General features: G+C 40.7%; 1 protein-coding gene across 1 annotated transcript in view; it reads left to right on the top strand.

Annotated features, from left to right (window-relative positions):
- Nucleotides 1-19550: 19550 nt before the first annotated feature.
- Nucleotides 19551-19741, top strand: part of LOC132820040 (sodium- and chloride-dependent neutral and basic amino acid transporter B(0+)-like) — a 169232-nt gene continuing 169041 nt past the window's right edge. Inside the window, exon 1 of the mRNA XM_060831960.1 lies at nucleotides 19551-19568. Within this exon, the coding sequence (XP_060687943.1) occupies nucleotides 19551-19568 (18 nt within the window). The remainder of the gene's footprint in view (nucleotides 19569-19741) is intronic.

Below are 19741 nucleotides of genomic sequence, written 5' to 3'. Positions count from 1 at the left end.
AGAAAATCTGAAAAGTTTTTAAATTTGTGAAGAAAGGAAGTGGGTGGCTAAAATAGATGTTGGTCCCTTGGAGGAAGAGACAGGAGAAATTATTATTTGTACCCATCTTCACAGTAGACTACACAAATACATAGGAGAACTGTTGATTAATCAAGGAGCTAACAAGGGTGAGGAATGTAAAAGTGATTAATATTAGTGGAGGAAATGAATTAGAGAAACTTAAGAGACTAAAAGCTAACAAATCCTAAACTCTCTTGATCTACATCCTGGGATTTCAAAAGAGGTAGCTATAGAGATAGTGGGTGCAAAAGGTATGATTTTGCAAAATTCCATTTTAAAAACACCAGTCCAGCATATTAGAAGTAGGCAAATGTAACATTGCTCTTCAAGAAAGAAGGGAGAGGGAGAACAGGGTAGTTATCTTGACAACAGTTGCTGGGAAAATGTTGGAAACTATCATTAAGGAAGTCATAATAATGCATTTAGAACAATATAAAAGGATAAGACAGCACCAACATGGTTTTATGAAAAGGAAATGGTTTAATTAATTTATTAAAGCTTCTTGAGGATGTGATTACTGCTGTCCATTTTATTCTTGATTGAGTGACAGGAAACAGATTTTCATCTAGAGTGAGGTTTACAATAGTGCTCCCCTTTGGTTGACACTGGGGATTTTTTTTGCAGGAGATATTTTCAAAGCTTGCAGATGTTACAAAATTCAGAAGAATTATAGATGTAAGAAGACAGTTCAGAAAACATTGACAACTTAGTGACGTGGGCATTTAGGGCAGATAAATTCAATGTAGAAAGGTGTGGGTGGTGCAGTTTGGTAGGAAAGAAATGGGCAGACAATATAAGATCTCCTTCCTATCGGAAAGTTGAAAGGGTTCAGAAATGATTTACAAGAATGTTGCCAGGGTTGGAGATTTTGAGCTTTAGGGAGAGGCTGAATAGGCTGGGGCTGTTTTCCCTGGAGCAGCGGAGGCTGTGGAGTTAATTTATAGAGGTTTACAAAATCATGAGAGGCATAATCGGATAAATAGACAAAGTTTTTTCGCTGGTGGGGGAGTCCAGAACTAGAGGGCATAGGTTTAGGATGAGAGGGGAAAGATATAAAAGAGACCTAAGGGACAACTTTTTCACGCAGAGGGTGGTACATGTATGGAATGAACTGCCAGAGGAAGTAGTGGAAAGATTGGGTTGGGATATCTGGTCGGCATGGACGAGTTGGACCAAAGGTTTGTTTCCTTGCTGTACATCTCTATGACTGTGATTCTATAAGAGATACGATTTTTAATGTCTGCAGGAGCAGAAAGAACCAGTTGTTTGTCTGCATAATTCATTAATGGAGCCATGACAAGTAGAAAGAGCTGTTTATGAAGTATGCAGTAATCGGGTCTTCATTAATACGGATATAGGGGTCAAGAGCAGGGAGGCTATTCTGAACCTATACAGGATACTGGTTATATCTCATTTGGAGGATGGCATACAGTTCTGGGTGCCACACTTTTAGAAGGATATGAATGCATTGGACAGAGTACAGAAAGGCCTATGAGAATAGTTTCAGTGATGAGAAATTTCAGCTGTGAAGATAGATCCGAGAGGTTGAGACTGTTTTGCTGGAGAGGAGAAGGCTGTTGGGAGATTTGATAGAAGTTTTGGAAATTGTGAGTGGTGTGTACAGAATAGACAGGGAGAAACTTGTGCCTGCTCTTAAAGGGATTGAGAACCAGAGGGTACACCTTCAAGGCATTTTGCAAAAAAAGCAAAAAGTGAGAAAAATGAAATTCATGCAGCACATAGTTAGGATCTGGAATGCACTGCCTGGAAGTGTGATGGAGGGAAGGTGAATTAAAACGTTCGAGAGGGCATTGAACAATTATTTAAATTGAAAACAAATGTGCGGCATTGTGGAGAATAGGCAGGAGTCTGACACTAGGATAAAAACGCTCAGACATCCAGTGCAGACTCAATGGGCCAATTGGGTATCCATCTGTACCATGACAATTCTGTGATTCCGTGTGGATGAGAAATTATTCACTTTCATAGTAAGAATGGCAAAGTAAATCTGTAAAATGTTTGAATATTCGTGTATAGAGAGACTTGGGTGTACTGGTGCATGGAACTCAGAAAGTTATCATGCAGGTACAGAAACAATTAAAGTAAAGGCTCTTTTACTTTTTTGTAAGGTGATGGGAGTATAAGGATAAGGAAACAGAGGAGAATAAATTTTATCGAGAATTAAGGACTAAAAATGTCCCCAGTATTGTTGATATTCTGAGCTGTGGTTTTGACAGACACTTATCCTTCTGGAAATCGAAATACAATACATTCATCAGTTCCCTTTTATCCATGGGACATGTTCCTTCCTCAAAGAACTCTAATAGATTGGTTAAATGTGATTTCCCATTCACAAAACCACGTTGATGTACCTGATTATTGAGAGTTTATCCAAGTGGCCTGTTATAACTTCTTTATAACTTCTGACATTTTCCCTGATGTTAAGCCTGTTATTCCCTGCTTCCTGCTCTCCTCCCATTTTGAGTAAAGAAATTACAATTAACTGTATTCCAGTTTAATAGAATTTTTCCTGAATCTCAGGAAATATAGATAATTAAAACTAAGGCAACAACTATCTCACTGTGTGTTGGGGGGTGGGGTGGAAGGGAGGTCCCCGAATTACGAACATCCAAGTTAGAGACACTAATGTATTCAAACATGATGCCGGGATGTATTAATTTTAATTTTAAAGATCTGATAGATGGAAGTTACTTACAAATGGTTATTTTACATTTTCCTGCATCGCACTCTGACTAGTCATTTCTTTTAATATTCTTGAATAAAGTCCATCAGGACCTGGGCACATGATGGAGGGCTTATGCCCAAAACATCGATTCTCCTGCTCCTCGGATGCTGCCTGATGTGCTGTATCTTTCCAGCACTACATCCTCGACTCTGATCTCCAGCATCTACAACTCCTAGATCTACAACTGTCCAAATTGTGAAGGAGGGAGTCGGCCATCATGAATCACAGCAACATTCTAGCAAAGCTTGACCTGTTGAACCTAAGCAGAGCAAGCAGAAGTGCCATTTCCTTGTGACATTAGTGGTTGGCTCCTAACTGCAACATAGCTTTCATTGAAAAAAAAAGACATGTTGTTGAGCGCTGAAATTGTCATTAACCATGTAACATTCCTTGTTGCCAAGCAGCCAAACCCTAGTTCAGTCTACTGTCTCAAAGAGAGCTGAACCTGTAGACTATGTAGGAAGATAGTGTTGTAACTATCGTCAGGATAGTGGACATTTAGCAGCATGATATTCTAGGTATGGTTGCAGAACAAGAGTACATTTGTGATTTTGGTATATCTTCCCATTGAGGCACAATACTGGCAAGGGCACAAGCATTTAACCAATGAATCCTTGTTCCATTGAAAAATCCACTTATAAAAATTCACCCTAATGTGCCCCTAGAATCACTGGAATAAATCATTTCAAGGGGCAACTCTAGTACAAAAAATACATTTGATACGCTGATCATAAAATAGAAAGGAAGATAGAAACTTGAGGTTTTGCTCCTTATCCATTATTCAATTCATTTTATTTAAGATAGGGCAGTTCTTCTTTGTATAGCTCTATTGGTATATTCAAGAACTTATTTTAATACAGGTTGAAAATCAATTAACAATAGAGGCCAGTGATTACATGTATATGCTAAGAGTCATGTAGATGAAAATTAAACTGCTCTGTTGACTAGTCACTGTTGTTTGATGTTTGGAGAAAGGATAAACAATATGTCAACAAATTAAATATTTTCTTTTGTTTTCTTGGTAGAGTTGGAGTCTGCTAAAATTAAGGGGATTGAAGCAAAACAAAATGTGCAGATAAGTCCAAGTCTTTTTGGCACAGGACTGGACATCAAATCTGTTGAATGCATCAAAGGTAAACCAGAAGAAATAAAATACACAACCACAGGAAAAAGACATTTTGCATCTGATGACGTATATGATGTAAAAGCTGTTCAATTGCAGCGTCATTCAAACAAACATGGAGATCGTATGCGTTGTAATGAAAAGAAACATGTTAAGACAAAAATGCATCGATGGAATGCTCTTTCTTCCTTGACAAGTATCGAAAATGAACCTGCCTTGTTGGAAACTAAGCCTATTGGTCCATTAACATCCATTTCCACCTGTGCCAATAAAAAGGTCCAATCAGATTTAATGGAAATGGAGCCAGATACAGAGGACCAGGCCATGCTACAAAATTCTATATAATTTGATATGAGTTGATACCAAATAAGCAATCTTCTCCAGAGAGCTCTCGAAATGAAAATATTATGTCTGTTGTGGTTCTGCTCGCCGAGCTGGAAGTTTTTGCTGCAAACGTTTCGTTCCTTGGCTAGGGAACATCATCAGTGCTGTTGGAGCCTCGTGTGAAGCGCTGCTTTGATGTTTCTTCCGGTATTTATATTGGTTTGTTCTTGCCGCTTCCGGGTGTCAGTTTCAGCTGCAGTGATTTGTATGTGGGGTCCAGGTCGATGTGTCTGTTGATGCATGTTCTTGCCATTTCCGGGTGTCAGTTTCAGCTGTAGTGGTTTGTATATGGTGTCCAGGTCAATGTGTCTGTTGATGGAGTTTGGGGATGAATGCCATGCTTCTAGGAATTCTCTGGCTGTTCTCTGTCTGGCTTGTCCTATGATAGTGGTGTTTTCCCAGTCAAATTCATGTTGCTGGTTGTCTGAGTGTATGGCTACTAGAGATAGCTGGTCGTGTCGTTTTGTGGCTAGCTGATGTTCATGGATGCGGATTGTTAGCTGTCTTCCTGTTTGTCCTATATTGTGTTTTGTGCAGTCCTTGCATGGTATTTTGTAAACTACGTTAGTTTGGCTCATGCTGGGTATTGGGTCCTTTGTTCTAGTGAGTTGTTGTCTGAGCGTGGATGTTATGAGTCCTAAGGGTCGCAGTAGTCTGGCTGTCAGTTCTGAGACGCTCCTGACGTATGGTAGAGTGGCTAGTCCTTTTGGTTGTGGCATGTCCTCGTTCCTCGGTCTATCCCTTAGGCATCTGGTGATAAAGTTGCGTGGGTATCCGTTTTTGGCGAATACCTTGTATAGATGTTCCTCTTCCTCTTTTCGCAGTTCTGGTGTACTGCAGTGTGTTGTGGCCCTTTTGAATAGTGTCCTGATGCAGCTTCGTTTGTGTGTGTTGGGGTGGTTACTTTCATAGTTTAAGACTTGGTCTGTGTGTGTTGGTTTCCTGTGTACCCTTGTGGTGAATTCTCCGTTGGGTGTTCTCTCTACTAACACGTCTAGGAATGGGACTTTGACTGGGAAAACACCACTATCATAGGACAAGCCAGACAGAGAACAGCCAGAGAATTCCTAGAAGCATGGCATTCATCCCCAAACTCCATCAACAGACACATTGACCTGGACACCATATACAAACCACTAGAGCTGAAACTGACACCCAGAAACGGCAAGAACATGCATCAACAGACACATCGATCTGGACCCCACATACAAATCACTGCAGCTGAAACTGACACCCGGAAGCGGCAAGAACAAACCAATATAAATACCGGAAGAAACATCAAAGCAGCGCTTCACACGAGGCTCCAACAGCACTGATGATGTTCCCTAGCCAGGGAACGAAACGTTTGCAGCAAAAACTTCCAGCTCGGCGAGCAGAACCACAACAACGGATACCCGAGCTACAAATCTTCAATCAGGTTTTAAATATTATGTCTGCCCACGTGTGTCTGTGCATAAGTGCATTTGTGTATGTGTGCAGGTGTGTGTGTGTGTGTGTGTGTGTGTGTGTGTGTGTGCGTGCGTGTGTGTGCTGAGGTAAGAAGGTGCTGCCTTGAGACTGTAGATAAAGTAGGCAGTGAAAAGTAATAAAAATATAAGAATTTTCCTTTAGCATCTATCTCACGTTCTGTTGTTTGATATTAGCATTAGATACTTTAAGCTGTAGAATGTTTCAGTCTTTGAATTTGACATTGTTTGTTGCAATAGAAAATATATGGTATTAAAGAATTCTATTTCCACATTACAGTGTTAAACAGTGATCATTGGATTTCCTCAGGATGGCGGGAGGCAGGTTGCAGTATCTATCACTTGCTGGGTTTACAAGAAAGGCATTCTTAGTTAGTTGATATATTTGTGTAATTTCTATCTGAATCGAAAGAGGCTAGGATTTTAGGATACAGAGCTTAAATGGGCAATGCTGCGAAAGATCATTAATTCTCTCAGTGGTTTATAACAACAGAAAAACTTAAATTATCACCTCACCAATTCTTTTGACATGCCAATGCTGATTATATCAAGATAGAAGCCATCATTTGTCACATACAAGACTATAAAAATTCTAAGTTTCTTTGTAATTATACACATGGTCTGGGACTAATTTCTTGATGCACAGCACCGAAAGAGCTCTTGAACACAATTATGTTATACTGAGGCTAACAATTTGCCCATCATTAAAACTATGGTATTGAAAATTGTCACTTGCAATTCTGGGTCTACAGTTTCCCTACAATTATCAGTCCCTGGATGGGGAGTGTTGGTTTAAGGAATCACCTTTGTGATAATGGATGCCCAAGACAGCTATAAATCAGAAAATTTTCCTTGTTTTTTCTTTTAATGGTTCAAAACTCAAACAACCTTGAATAAAAAAGCAACAAAGACTATACTTTCACAGAAGCACATTGTTGTATGTACAGAGAAAGTCATACTTTCAAACATTTTATTTTCTCTTTCAGCTTTAATTCACATAAACTGATCTTTGCTCCTAAGCTGGAAGTTGCGTTTTTTCAGTGACCTATCACTGGAGAGTGGCATAATCCAAGAACTAACAGTAGGTTAACACCTTCCATCCCAACCTCAAATTCACCTGGACTGTCTCAGACTCCTCCCTCCCCTTCCTAGACCTTTCCATTTCTATCTCGGGCGACCAACTCAACACAGACATCTACTATAAACCGACTGACTCCCACAGCTACCTGGACTACACCTCCTCCCACCCTGCCCCCTGTAAAAACTCCATCCCATATTCCCAATTTCTTCGTCTCCGCCGCATCTGCTCCCAGGAGGACCAGTTCCAATACCAGCCCAGATGGCCTCCTTCTTCAAGGACCGCAGATTCCCCCCAGACGTGATTGACGATGCACTCCACCACATCTCCTCCACTTTCCACTCCTCCGCCCTTGAGCCCCGCCCCTCCAACCGCCACCAAGACAAAACCCCACTGGTTCTCACCTACCACCCCACCAACCTCCGTATACAGCGTATCATCCGCCGTCATTTCCGCCAACTCCAAACGGACCCCACCACCAGGGATATATTTCCCTCCCCTCCCCTATCAGCGTTCCGCAAAGACCACTCCCTTCGTGACTCCCTCGTCAGGTCCACACCCCCCACCAACCCAACCTCCACTCCCGGCACCTTCCCCTGCAACTGCAGGAAATGTAAAACTTGCGCCCACACCTCCTCCCTTACTTCTCTCCAAGGCCCCAAGGGATCCTTCCATATCCGCCACAAATTCACCTGCACCTCCACACACATCATCTATTGCATCCGCTGCACCCGATGTGGCCTCCTCTATATTGGGGAGACAGGCCACCTGCTTGCAGAACGCTTCAAGGAACACCTCTGGGACACCCGGACCAACCAACCCAACCACCCCGTGGCTCAACACTTTAACTCTCCCACCCACACCACCGAAGACATGCAGATCCTTGGACTCCTCCATCGTCAGAACATAACAACACGACGGTTGGAGGAAGAGCGCCTCATCTTCCGCCTGGGAACCCTCCAGTGTCCTACTCACAGTCATTTCCTCATTAATCATTGATGGTCAATTTACATGGGTTTGGGAAGAGGAGAGTCTCAACATGTGGTTAAAAAGCCATATTCATTCCAGAAAATGACTGACAACATTGTTTCTGCTATTTGAGGATTTCTGTAGGGATATTTACAGACCACATTGACATTGATATTTACAGGAAACACGTATGATGATCGCCTGCATAAGTGACGTGATTAGCTCATGCTATTACAGGAGCAAGAAATTTCACCACGGGTGATTTAAAACGCAACTTGGTCTTTATAATCTAACAAGAGTGGGGGAATTCAAAAGGTGAGAGGAGAAAGATTTAAAAGGGACTTGAGGGTCATATGTAGAATGTACTGCCAGAGGAAGTGGTAGATACAGGCACAGTTACAAAATTTAAACAACATTGGACATACACATGATTGAGGGATAGGGGCCAAACACAGGCAAGTGGCACTAGTTTAGTTTGAGAAACTTGGTCGGCATGAATGATTTGTACCAAAAGGTCTGTTTCCATGCTAAATGATTTTATGACTCTAAATTAACATGTATTTATTATTATTAAAAAGAACTGTGATTTTAGGCATAATCTATGGGGACCACAGACATGTCTGTCTGTTGCAGAGTTCCGTGTGGTTATACAATTTGAAGGATACTTGTCTGCATTAAGCATAGCAAAGCAAAAATTCAATCCTTTATGTGCAGGATTTGAATGTCCATTGTTCATTTTATTCTACCCCAGATACTAGTCATCCAGCCCAGTAAGCAAATCAACCCTCAGAGAGAGATATAAGGGACAAGGAATCATCCTTTTAGCTTACGATATTGATTAGTATGAATTCATACTAAGTCTTATTCACAGACTTCTACATAAAGTTAGTGAAATTACAGCTGGAAATGACAATGGCCACACCTTTGAAATAAACTTACACATATCCTGAAGAAGGGCTTATGCCCGAAACGTCGAATCTCCTGTTCCTTGGATGCTGCCTGACCTGCTGCGCTTTTCCAGCAACACATTTTCAGCTTTAAAATGTGTTACCAATGATCACAGATTACTTGTATATTGCAGGAAACAAACTCCTGCTGTTGGCACCACCTTGCATCGTAAGCCAACCATCCAGCCAACTGAGCTAAACTGACCCCCAATTCATATCATGCAGGACTATACGTTAGCACCGTCAATTATTCTTAGCTTCTCTTTTTGTGAATTGCACATGGTGAGGAGGTAGCTATTTGTAACTTTGTCACCGTGTTGGCATTTAATGTGCACTATAGCTTTCTTACAAGCATTGTCATTAATGCAGTGTTTGTACAATCTATATATCCAGTTTTAGTTTTGATTGCTTCTTTTGTTCATTTTGCCTTACCACTTGCAAAGAACTCTGGGGCCGCTGAGTACTCTCAAAACTCTGCCTTTTTCAGCAGCAGATTAACTGTAGCGGATAAAATTGGATCTTTGGAAAAAGATGGTCTGAGCAATGCATGAGTATGTGGTTGAAAGCTCTTCTTGGGGTCAAATATGAGGTCAAAGTTGCAAACAATCTGTTTTGGTCTCAAATAGTTGCTAGAGAGAAAGAGGGAGAGAGATGAACCATAGCTAGTGAACAGAGTTTGGAATGGCACATCAGTTTTCTCAATATTTAACTGGCGAAAATTTCTGCTCTTGAAAGTCAGAGTCAAAAAGTGTGGGGCTGGAAAAACACAGTCAGGCAGTATCTGAGAAGCAGGGGAAATGACATTTTAGGCAAAAGCCCTTCATTAGGATGCTGCCTGACAGACTGTGCTTTTTCAGCTCCAGACTTTTTGACTCTGATCACCAGCATCTGCAGTCCTCACTTTCTCCCAATCTTGAAAGTCAGACAGATCATTGATTAGCAACAGTGCAGCAGTCAAGAGAGATTGTGGTTAGGTAGAGTTAAGTGTTGACAATATATCTTTTTTATAATAACGTGGTTAAGAAGCAGCATATCAATGTGAAACAGGAGGACACCTAGGATAGATTCTTGGGGGCATGAAAGATACTGACATGAGCAGTGATAGCATGGATCTGTTTCTTTGGAGGACTTGACTATTATTCTTAAAAACGTATGACCGAGGCCAAATACAACAACATAGTGTTTTTCCACAAACCCATGCTCTGTAAGAATATCTAGGAACTCCCTCCCTTGGTGGGATGTGTTGTCCCTGTCGAAGTGGTGTCCTTCCTCATATAAGGATAATAGTGAGAAAGTGTCATGCCATTTTGTGACTAGTTGGTTTTCATGTATCCTGGTGGCTAGTTTTCTGCCTGTTTGTTACAGTTCTTGCATGGTATTTTGTAAATGACATTAGTTATGCTTGTTGTCTTTATAGACATCATAGTAACCCACACACCCACCAACACACTAAAACAACAGCTAATGAACTTGAAAGACCCTATACAGACAACAACAAAACTAATGTCATTTACAAAATACCATGCAAGCACTGTAACAAAAACTACATTGGACAAACAGGCAGAAAACTAGTCACCAGGATACACGAACATCAACTAGCCCAAAACAACATTACCCTCTCTCACTAATATCCTTAAATACAGATGAGGAAGGACACCACTTTGACAGGGACAACGCATTCATCCTAGGACAAGCCAAACAGAGACTCACATGAGAATTCCTGGAAGCATGGCATTCTAACCGGAATTCTATCAACAAACACATTGACTTGGACACCATTTACCACCCCTGAGAAAAAGAAATGGAAATTATATCAACAATCCAAAGAAACCAAACATATAAATAGAAAGCAGGAAGCATCAGCAATGCTTCGTCCAGAGGATCACTGAAGATATTACCTAGTATGGTGACAAAATGTCTGAAAATGAACCTTCCAGCTCAGTGGGCAAACCTAGATCCAGAACCCCAACCTGAGCTACAAATCTTCTCAAAACTCACTTAGAAAAGGAAGCTTAGTGAATTAGTCTGTTGCCAGAATGTCTTGTATAATTGCTCAGAAAGTGTATCATGCATAGACGGCATCATGTTGTGCTACTTTCCTGAGTAGATCTCATGAAAGATGTGTAAAGACTTATGCACTTATACCAGTGTCAGTCTTGGCATATAGCACATGTGGCCCATTCTATATGGGATCTATCACTTAAATGGGAAAAAAAGCTTCTGAGTTGTTGACATTCTGGTTGATTGGCAAGACTTTGTTTGGGGGAGGTGTTACCATGGAGAATGAACCAATTAATGAGGTCGGATAGTTAACTACCAAGCATCGGTTAAAATTTAAACCAGGCAGGTCGACTGATCAAGGAATTGCCTTGAGAAATTAACCAGAGAAAAGATGTCATCTATTTTATTGAATTGAAACAGGTGCAGTGTGTGTATACATTGCTTCGTTCTGCTAAAAAAGGACATTGTGTATTAAGATATGTAGCGTCCAGTGCATGCAAGTGAACCACATTATGTGCCTGACTACCAATCTTAAATTGTTTGTCAGTATAATTCTTTTCATATTCAGCTTACTTAACATATTACGACTTACTGAGATAGCATTCACTGTCAAGCTCCCTAGCAGTCACTAGATTAGATTCCCTACAGTACAGAAGCAGGCCCTTTGGCCCAACAAGCCCAAAGAGTCCAGACCCATTCTCCTACATTTACCCCTGACAAATGTACCTAACAATTTAACATGGCCAATTCACCTGACCTGCACATCTATGGATTGTGGAAGGAAACCCATGCAGACACGGCGAGAATGTGCAAATTGCTTGAGGTTGGAATTGAACTCAGGTCTCTGGTATTCTGAGGCAGCAATGCTAACCATTGAGCCACCATGCCACCCTAGTCAATCACATAGTTATTGCCAAGCAGAAGACCTTTGTTAATGACAACTGGCCACTATTGCACAGGCCATTTAGCTACAGATGCCAGCTGAATCTCCCTTTGCACATACCTTGACTCTAGCTGAACAACTTTAAAAAAGTGTGTCTTTTTCTCTGCAATTTCAAATTCTAAATGACTACCAAATGATTAATTAAAAACTTGAAGTGCGGAATACCAAGGAATGAATAAACCATGGATGTTAAAGAAGATTTCAATGGACGCCTCATTTCCAACTACTGCATACGGAAAAAACTACCCTGAATTTCTGATACATAGCGGCTATTCCAGGCTACCCCTGTGATAATAACAAATAGCTGTGTGCATTAAACAAGTCATGGATGCATCATTTACTCCAACAAGCCAACTCTCCACTGGAAAATGACAAAGACATAGCAGGGCTCTACAATTTGACAAAATGACAAAACTCCCCCATGACCAGTGAGTTATAGATATAATGCACCAAGGTTCTTTAATCAAAGGACATATTTGTAACAGGTAAGAATTTCATCTACTGAATGTCAATCTTGCTCAGATCCATTGACATTACATTGTTGATGTGAGTACTTGCTTTTCTGGAAGCTGCGGAAATGCCTTCATTTCATGAATATCCATGTTCACTGGCATTCTTCAACTGAGAAAGCCTCGAGGTATTTAACTCTTGAAGAAGCATGAAACCTACCCAAATTCCAGATTGTAAGCTCTTAATTAGAACGGGGAAAAAATTGCCCAGAGACCACCTCCAGCATGAAGATTAAGCTGACAATCAACAAAACAAGGGGCCAGCTCATTTCAATTGCAGTAGACATGTCCTTTCACCAACTTTTCACTCAAGATTTCAATTCAGCAGAAAACCTGAGCTACACATCACATTTAGAGAACATATTTTATACCAGGAAATAAAGCCATCTAAGTAAAATGTGTCTAGGATGTCACAGCTCAGAAATGATTTGGAGATGCTGGTGTTGGACTGGGGTGTACAAAGTTCAAAATCACACAACACCAGGTTATAGTCCAACAGGTTTAATTGGAAGCACAATAGCTTTTGGAGCACTGCTCATTCATCAGGTGATGAAGGAGCATTGCTCCAAAAGCTATTGTGCTTCCAATTAAACCTGTTGGACTATAACCTGGTGTTGTGTGCTTTTTAACTTTGTACAGCTCAGAAAGGCTAACATATTTTACAATTGTAACTATTCTACATTTTCCCTTGCTATCTCTTTTAATTCTTCATCTGGGCTGCATCTCTAAAGAAAATAGTTGATACTTTTGTAGCAATGTTAATGTCAAGGTGGAAGTATAATTATAGCTATTTTGTCATCAAACATGGCACAATGAAAACAGTAAAGGCCATCAAATAACTTAGAAAATTAAATAATGTGCTCTAGTATTGTTTGAAGAATAAATGTCAAACAAGACACTGTGATAACTCCCGTAAAATCGGATTATTTTACATTCACCTGTAAAGATAGGTATCTTGCTTTACTATCAAATCCTAAAGACAGTGATGAACAATTAGGTACTGTATTAATCCCTCAGCACCACACTGAAAGTTTAGTCAAAAGGACATGAGTTGCAATTATCATACTTGACAAGGAATTAAGTACTTTTGAAATGTAGTCACTGTTGCAATATGGATAACATAGAGGCCAAATGATAAACAGCTATGCTCCACAACTAACAATATCATATAATCTGTTGGCGGGAGGATAAAATATTGGCTAGATCTCCTTCAAATACTGCAACACAATGGGATCTTTTACAGCCACTTTTGAAAATGCAGACTGCCAACAAGCTGGATACCTTCAGTAAAAAAGTGATGTTAGTCTCGAGATTGGAATATGAACCTTCAGTCTTCCAATTGAAAGGCCCAAGAAGTACAACCGAGACACAGCTGACTGCCTAAGATTGGCTATTCACATGTTTGGGAGAAGACTTAAACTTTCGATCTTTTAACTCAGGTGCTATTACTGAACCAAGGCTGACACTTGCTGAAAGACATACACTGTCCAACTGATTATTCTTCACATGTGAGCCGAGGCAGTGAACCATGGATTTTGCTTATACCATCTGTTTGCTGTTGTGACATACATTGAATAGTTGGTGTCAGAAAATAGGCAGAACTCCTGTTGGTTTAGAAATTCATCGTATTTGTATTTAGAAATGGTTTCCAGTGAAAAGATGGGAAGTGTAACTGCTCAGCTGTGCTGGTTGGTAGAAAATCAATCCAAGTTCCATCTATCCGGAGGTCCCTGCTGGGAGGCTTGACATTGAGTGTGACCAGGCTCACCTGTTATACCCTAAAAGATAAATGGTCCACTAACATTCACTGCCTGGAGTCACACATGATGAAGCTGCATTTTGTCAGGGTGCAGTTTAGATTGACATTGTCATGACAGCATGAGAAAAAAATGGCATAGAAATATTAACATGCTTCTTCATTTTAAATCAAGCTTTCAGCTGGACTCTTCGCTACAAATCTTCAATCATCTGAATCCATATTCATCAGATGATTCATCCTCATAAAAAATGTTGAAATAGGACATCATAAATAGCTACTTAAATATTGCGGTTTAGAACTTATTTCAGATACTACATGTTTTTTGTGGCTGAATAGTATCTCAATGTTCCTTAAAGAGAGGATAGAGTATACACTATGAATATTTTATAGGATAAATCAAGTGCAGGATAGATTAATCACTAAAACATATAATTTGATAAGACTTGAAAATATACGGGAACTGAAATTTATAATTGTCTCACATGCATTTCTTCTGATGCCGGCAGCATGCCAATGTTGTATTTTTTTGTTAATTTAAAGGATTTAGTCAAAATTGAGTACACTGTTGAGTGGCTGCATGTCTCAGTCTGGAGTACGAAATCTTGAGAGGATGATATAATTTCAAGATTACTTGTGGTACCTGAAGTCAATCTGTGCCTCTTAAAAGGAAAGCACATTTTGATTAGAATTGGAAGACAGCTTACTCTGAGAAGGAAACAAACAATGGCACTGGATGACAGAAAGCATTCTCCAAGGTTCTGTGACACAGCAGTGGAAGCTAATGGACAGGGAAAGAGAGATCATTTATCCATTAGGAAACAGAAGCTCCTTAAGACAGACACTTCTAACATAATGGGAACAGTTAGCTGTCACTGTCTATAGTGTTCAATAGTTTGATGCACCTGTGTTTGACTATATTATTTTATCCATTGATTTGTGTAGTTGTCCTTGAGTGCGTAAGTATGTGCATGGAACTCAAAAGAAAACTGAAAATGTTCCATAGAAAAGCTTGGTCATCTTGTTATATATAAATACTGTTAGTTCTGAGATATTTTAAAGTATTGTGGATTGTGGATTTAGAACAATTACCATCTCTGCATTGTTCTGTGACAAATAAGACATCAAAGATACACAGGGAGCTGACAAATATATAACATTGTCAGGATCAGCAGTGTAACCCTGAAGATCACATGCAATACCACCAGATGTTCAATGACCTCAGTACTAGCCAAAATCAGTGAATGTGTCTTCAACTGTTGTGTCCTCACAATAGAACCTTTACCTCACATGTATTCAATGCACCACTGTCTTAATTTAAGTACCAATAATCTCAATCAATAGTGACTTACACTGCACATTCATAGCATTGCCCTCACCATTGCACACTTGGTGTTACAACCTCATACACATATCTTGCAGCACAGCTATTAGCAGCTTAGAATTGATTATCGCAAAAAGGCAATTTACAGTTTTTGCTTCCAAGCATCAATTATTTTTCTTGCAGAAATTGAACGATATGAAAGAAGTACATCAGAGTGTCCTTCCAGTAATATTGGATCCGCAATCTTTTCTTTCCCTTTAAGATGACATTGCAGCAGAAGGAGGGTTAAGGTGGAACTTCTACCTGTTACCGACCCTTTCGTGATAATGACTAACTTTCACATATTGCAGCTTACGCAGCCACACTCTAGGTGAGAACTTCATTGTTGTACAGGAAAATAGGATGATCTGTAATGAAGAACCTACTGTAGAGAAGCAAGAGGATGAAGTCCATTTAAAATCAGCATCAGCATAAAGGATTTTTAAATGAAGCTCTCAGGCAGGATTTAATGACTCCTACTGGGTCTTCTCTAAGTAATCAAACAGTAGGCCTTCTGACAGTAGTCCACATCAATGCTCGTAAGAACACAGGAATCTTGCCTTTGGAGCCTGCTTCATCATTTGTAGCTGATTTAGTTGCGGCCACTTTACCGTTTGCCCTCTTAAACCTTATCCTTGTATATCAAAAATCTACTTAACTCGGCTAAAACAAATTCATTGACTCAGCCTCCACTACTTTGTAAGCAAAAGAATTCAACATACTAATGACCCTCTGAGAGAAAGAAGAGCGTCCTCATTTCCATCTTAAAAAGAAATCTAAAACAAAAACAGAAAATTCTGGAGAAGTTCAGCAGGTCTGGCAGCATCTGTGGAGAGAAAGCCAGCATTAAAGTTTTGAGTCCAGTGACCCTTCTTCAGTTCTTTCACTTCAAAGATGCTGTGAGACTCATTGATTTTCTCCAGCTCTTTGTGTTTCTGTTTCAAATTGCCAGCAATCACAGTTCCTTGTTTTTCTTTAAAAAGGAGCCTCTTATTTTTAGTCTGCCCCCTAGTTCTACTCTCGTGATGGAGAGGGATAATCGTGCGCCGCAGGGCAAGAGCTATAGCTGGGGGCAGGGAAATTATGATGCAGTGAGGCATGACTTAGGATGTGTGGATTGGAAAAACAGGCTTCAAGAGAAGAACACTAATGAGATGTGGGGATTGTTCAAGGAGCAGCTACTGCGTGTCCTCGATAGGTATGTACCAGTCAGGCATGGTGTAAAGGGCCTTGTGAGGCAGCCGTGGTTTAGTAAGGAATTGGAGTCCCTTGTGAAAGGGAAGAAGGCGGCATATGTAAAGATGAGGCGTGAAGGTTCAGTAGGGGCGATTGAGAGTTATAAGGTAGCCAGGAAGGAGCTAAAGAGGGAGCTAAGAGAAGCGAGAAGGGGACATGAAAAGTCTTTAGCTGGTAGGATTAGGGAAAACCCAAAGGCTTTCTATAGGTATGTCAAGAATAAAAGGATGACTAGGGTAGGTATCGGTCCAGTCAAGGATAGTAGTGGGAAGTTGTGTGTGGAGGCGGAGGAGATTGGAGAGACATTAAATCAGTACTTTTCATCAGTATTCACTCAGGAACAGGACACTGTTGCTGATGTGAATATGGAATCACAAATAATTAGAATGGATGCCCTGGAAATATGCAGGGAAGAGGTTTTGGGAATATTGGAAAGGATGAATATAGATAAGTCTCCTGGGCCTGATGGCATTTACCCCAGGATCCTATGGGAAGCTAGGGAGGAGATAGCAGAGCCATTGGCCTGGATTTTTATGTCGTCATTGTCAACGGGAATAGTACCAGAGGACTGGAGGATAGCGAATGTGGTCCCATTGTTCAAGAAAGGGAGTAGGGATAGCCCTAGTAACTATAGGCCAGTGAGTCTGACTTCAGTGGTGGGCAAAGTCTTAGAGAGAATGGTAAGGGATAAGATTTATGAACATCTGGGTAGGAATAACGTGATCAGGGATAGCCAGCATGGTTTTGTGAAGGGCAGGTCGTGCCTCACAAACCTTATTGAGTTCTTTGAGAAGGTGACTAAGGAAGTGGATGAGGGTAAAGCAGTAGATGTTGTGTATATGGATTTTAGTAAGGCGTTCGATAAGGTTCCCCATGGTAGGCTAATGCTAAAACTTCGGAGGTATGGCATTGAGGATACATTAGAGGTTTGGATTAGGAATTGGCTGGCTGGAAGGAGACAGAGGGTAGTAGTTGATGGATTATGTTCATCTTGGAGCGCAGTTACTAGCGGTGTACCACAAGGATCTGTTTTGGGACCATTGCTTTTTGTTATCTTTATAAATGATCTAGAGGAAGGACTTGAAAGCTGGGTAAGCAAGTTTGCGGATGACACAAAAGTCGGTGGAGTTGTGGATAGTGAGGAAGGAAGTGGTAGGTTACAGCGGGATATAGATAAGTTGCAGAGCTGGGCGGAAATGTGGCAAATGGAATTCAATGTAGCTAAGTGCGAAGTCGTTCACTTTGGTAGGAATAACAAGATGATGGATTACTGGGCTAATGGTAGGCTACTTGGTAGTGTGGATGAGCAGAGGGATCTTGGTGTCTATGTACACAGATCTCTGAAAGTTGCCACCCAGGTAAATAGTGCTGTGAGGAAGGCATATGGTGTACTGGGCTTTATTGGCAGAGGAATTGAGTTCCGGAGTCCTGAGGTCATGTTGCAGTTGTATAAGACTCTGGTGAGGCCTCATCTGGAGTATTGTGTGCAGTTTTGGTCGCCATACTATAGGAAGGATGTGGAAGCTTTAGAACGAGTGCAGAGGAGGTTTACCAGGATGTTGCCTGGAATGGTAGGAAAATCTTATGAGGAAAGGCTGAGGCACTTGGGGCTGTTCTCATTGGAGAAGAGAAGGTTTAGGGGAGATCTGATAGAAGTGTATAAGATGATTAGGGGTTTAGATAGGGTAGATACTAAGAACCTTTTACCGCTAATGGAGTCAGGTGTTACTAGGGGACATAGCTTTAAATTAAGGGGTGGTAGGTATAGGACAGATGTTAGGGGTAGATTCTTCACACAGCGGGTTGTGAGTTCATGGAATGCCCTGCCTGTATCAGTGGTGAACTCTCCTTCTTTATGGTCATTTAAGCGGGCATTGGATAGGCATTTGGAAGTTATTGGGCTAGTATAGGTTAGGTAGGATTCGGTCGGCGCAACATCGAGGGCCGAAGGGCCTGTACTGCGCTGTATCCTTCTATGTTCTATGTTCTATGTACTCTCTCCCATAGAGGAAATATCCTTTGATTACCCAATCTATCTAACAAATCACCTTAGGATCTCATAGAAACACAGAGTGATCCATTCAGGCTATCAGGTTTGCTCCCTGATTTTGGAGTTGTGTTCAACAGCTTCTTTCATTCTGCTCTGTCTATCGCTTAGGTTTCAAAGCAGTCACCTCTTATTCTTCCAAACCGAGAGAATACAATGTGCCCAAGCTCTCTTCTTTAGATAGTCTGACCAGCCCAGGAGAAAATCTGGTGAAAACTGAAAGAATTGTGGATGCCGTAAATCAGAAACAAAAACAGAAATTGCTGGAAAAGCTCAGCAGGTCTAGCAGCATCTGTGGATAGAAAACAGAGTTAAGGTTTCGGGTCAAGTGGCCTTTCCTCAGAACATAAATCTGGTGAACATTTATTGCATTCAATCTATGATGTAATATGCATCTTGAGGTAAGGAGACCAAATCTGCACATGGTACTTTAGATGTGGTCTAACTGATATTCTAAGCAATTGAAGGATGCCTTTATTACTTCTGTACTCAAATCTTTTGTGATAAAGGTTAACATACCACTTGTAATTGCACAAATTTGTAATTTGTGACTTAGTGATGCAGACATCCAGATCCCTTTGTATATCTACATGCTCAGCCAGCCTGGAACATAAAATGCATTGGAATATTTACTGACCAGTAACAAGAGTGAATACAATGCTAGAGTGAAAAGAGTATGCATGTTTAGGAGCAGGATTTCTAAGTGGTAATCCATTGGGCATGAGGGGCCTGCAGTTAGGCCAAGAGGAGAGGGTAACACTGCTGTCAGGTTGTTACTGCAGAGGTCATGTATGAGGTCTGCAGTGAAGGAAACATCAGAAGTTGGAAGGATGACCTATAGAAAAGGCTGATGAGCCTACAGACAGGAATGTATAATGCATTGGATGCTCTGCCAAATGATCTGTGAGCATTGTCAACGAGGATGGAGGAGCTGAACTTGGTATGAGTTTTGGCACCGAACTTTGCACAGAGCTGGAAACCATTCATTTTAGTCTGGAAAGAGTGACCAACTCCATGAAAATACTTGCACTACACAGTATACAATTGAACAGCAAATCTCAGCTTCCAGTACAGTATAACCAGAAGACGTAATACCCACAAGTCAAAACAATG

This window comes from Hemiscyllium ocellatum, chromosome 11 (genome assembly GCF_020745735.1).
Source record: "Hemiscyllium ocellatum isolate sHemOce1 chromosome 11, sHemOce1.pat.X.cur, whole genome shotgun sequence".
In the NCBI taxonomy this organism is placed as follows: domain Eukaryota; kingdom Metazoa; phylum Chordata; class Chondrichthyes; order Orectolobiformes; family Hemiscylliidae; genus Hemiscyllium; species Hemiscyllium ocellatum.
The sequence above is the reverse complement of the archived record's forward strand: the minus strand, read 5'-3'. Positions and strand labels throughout refer to the sequence as shown.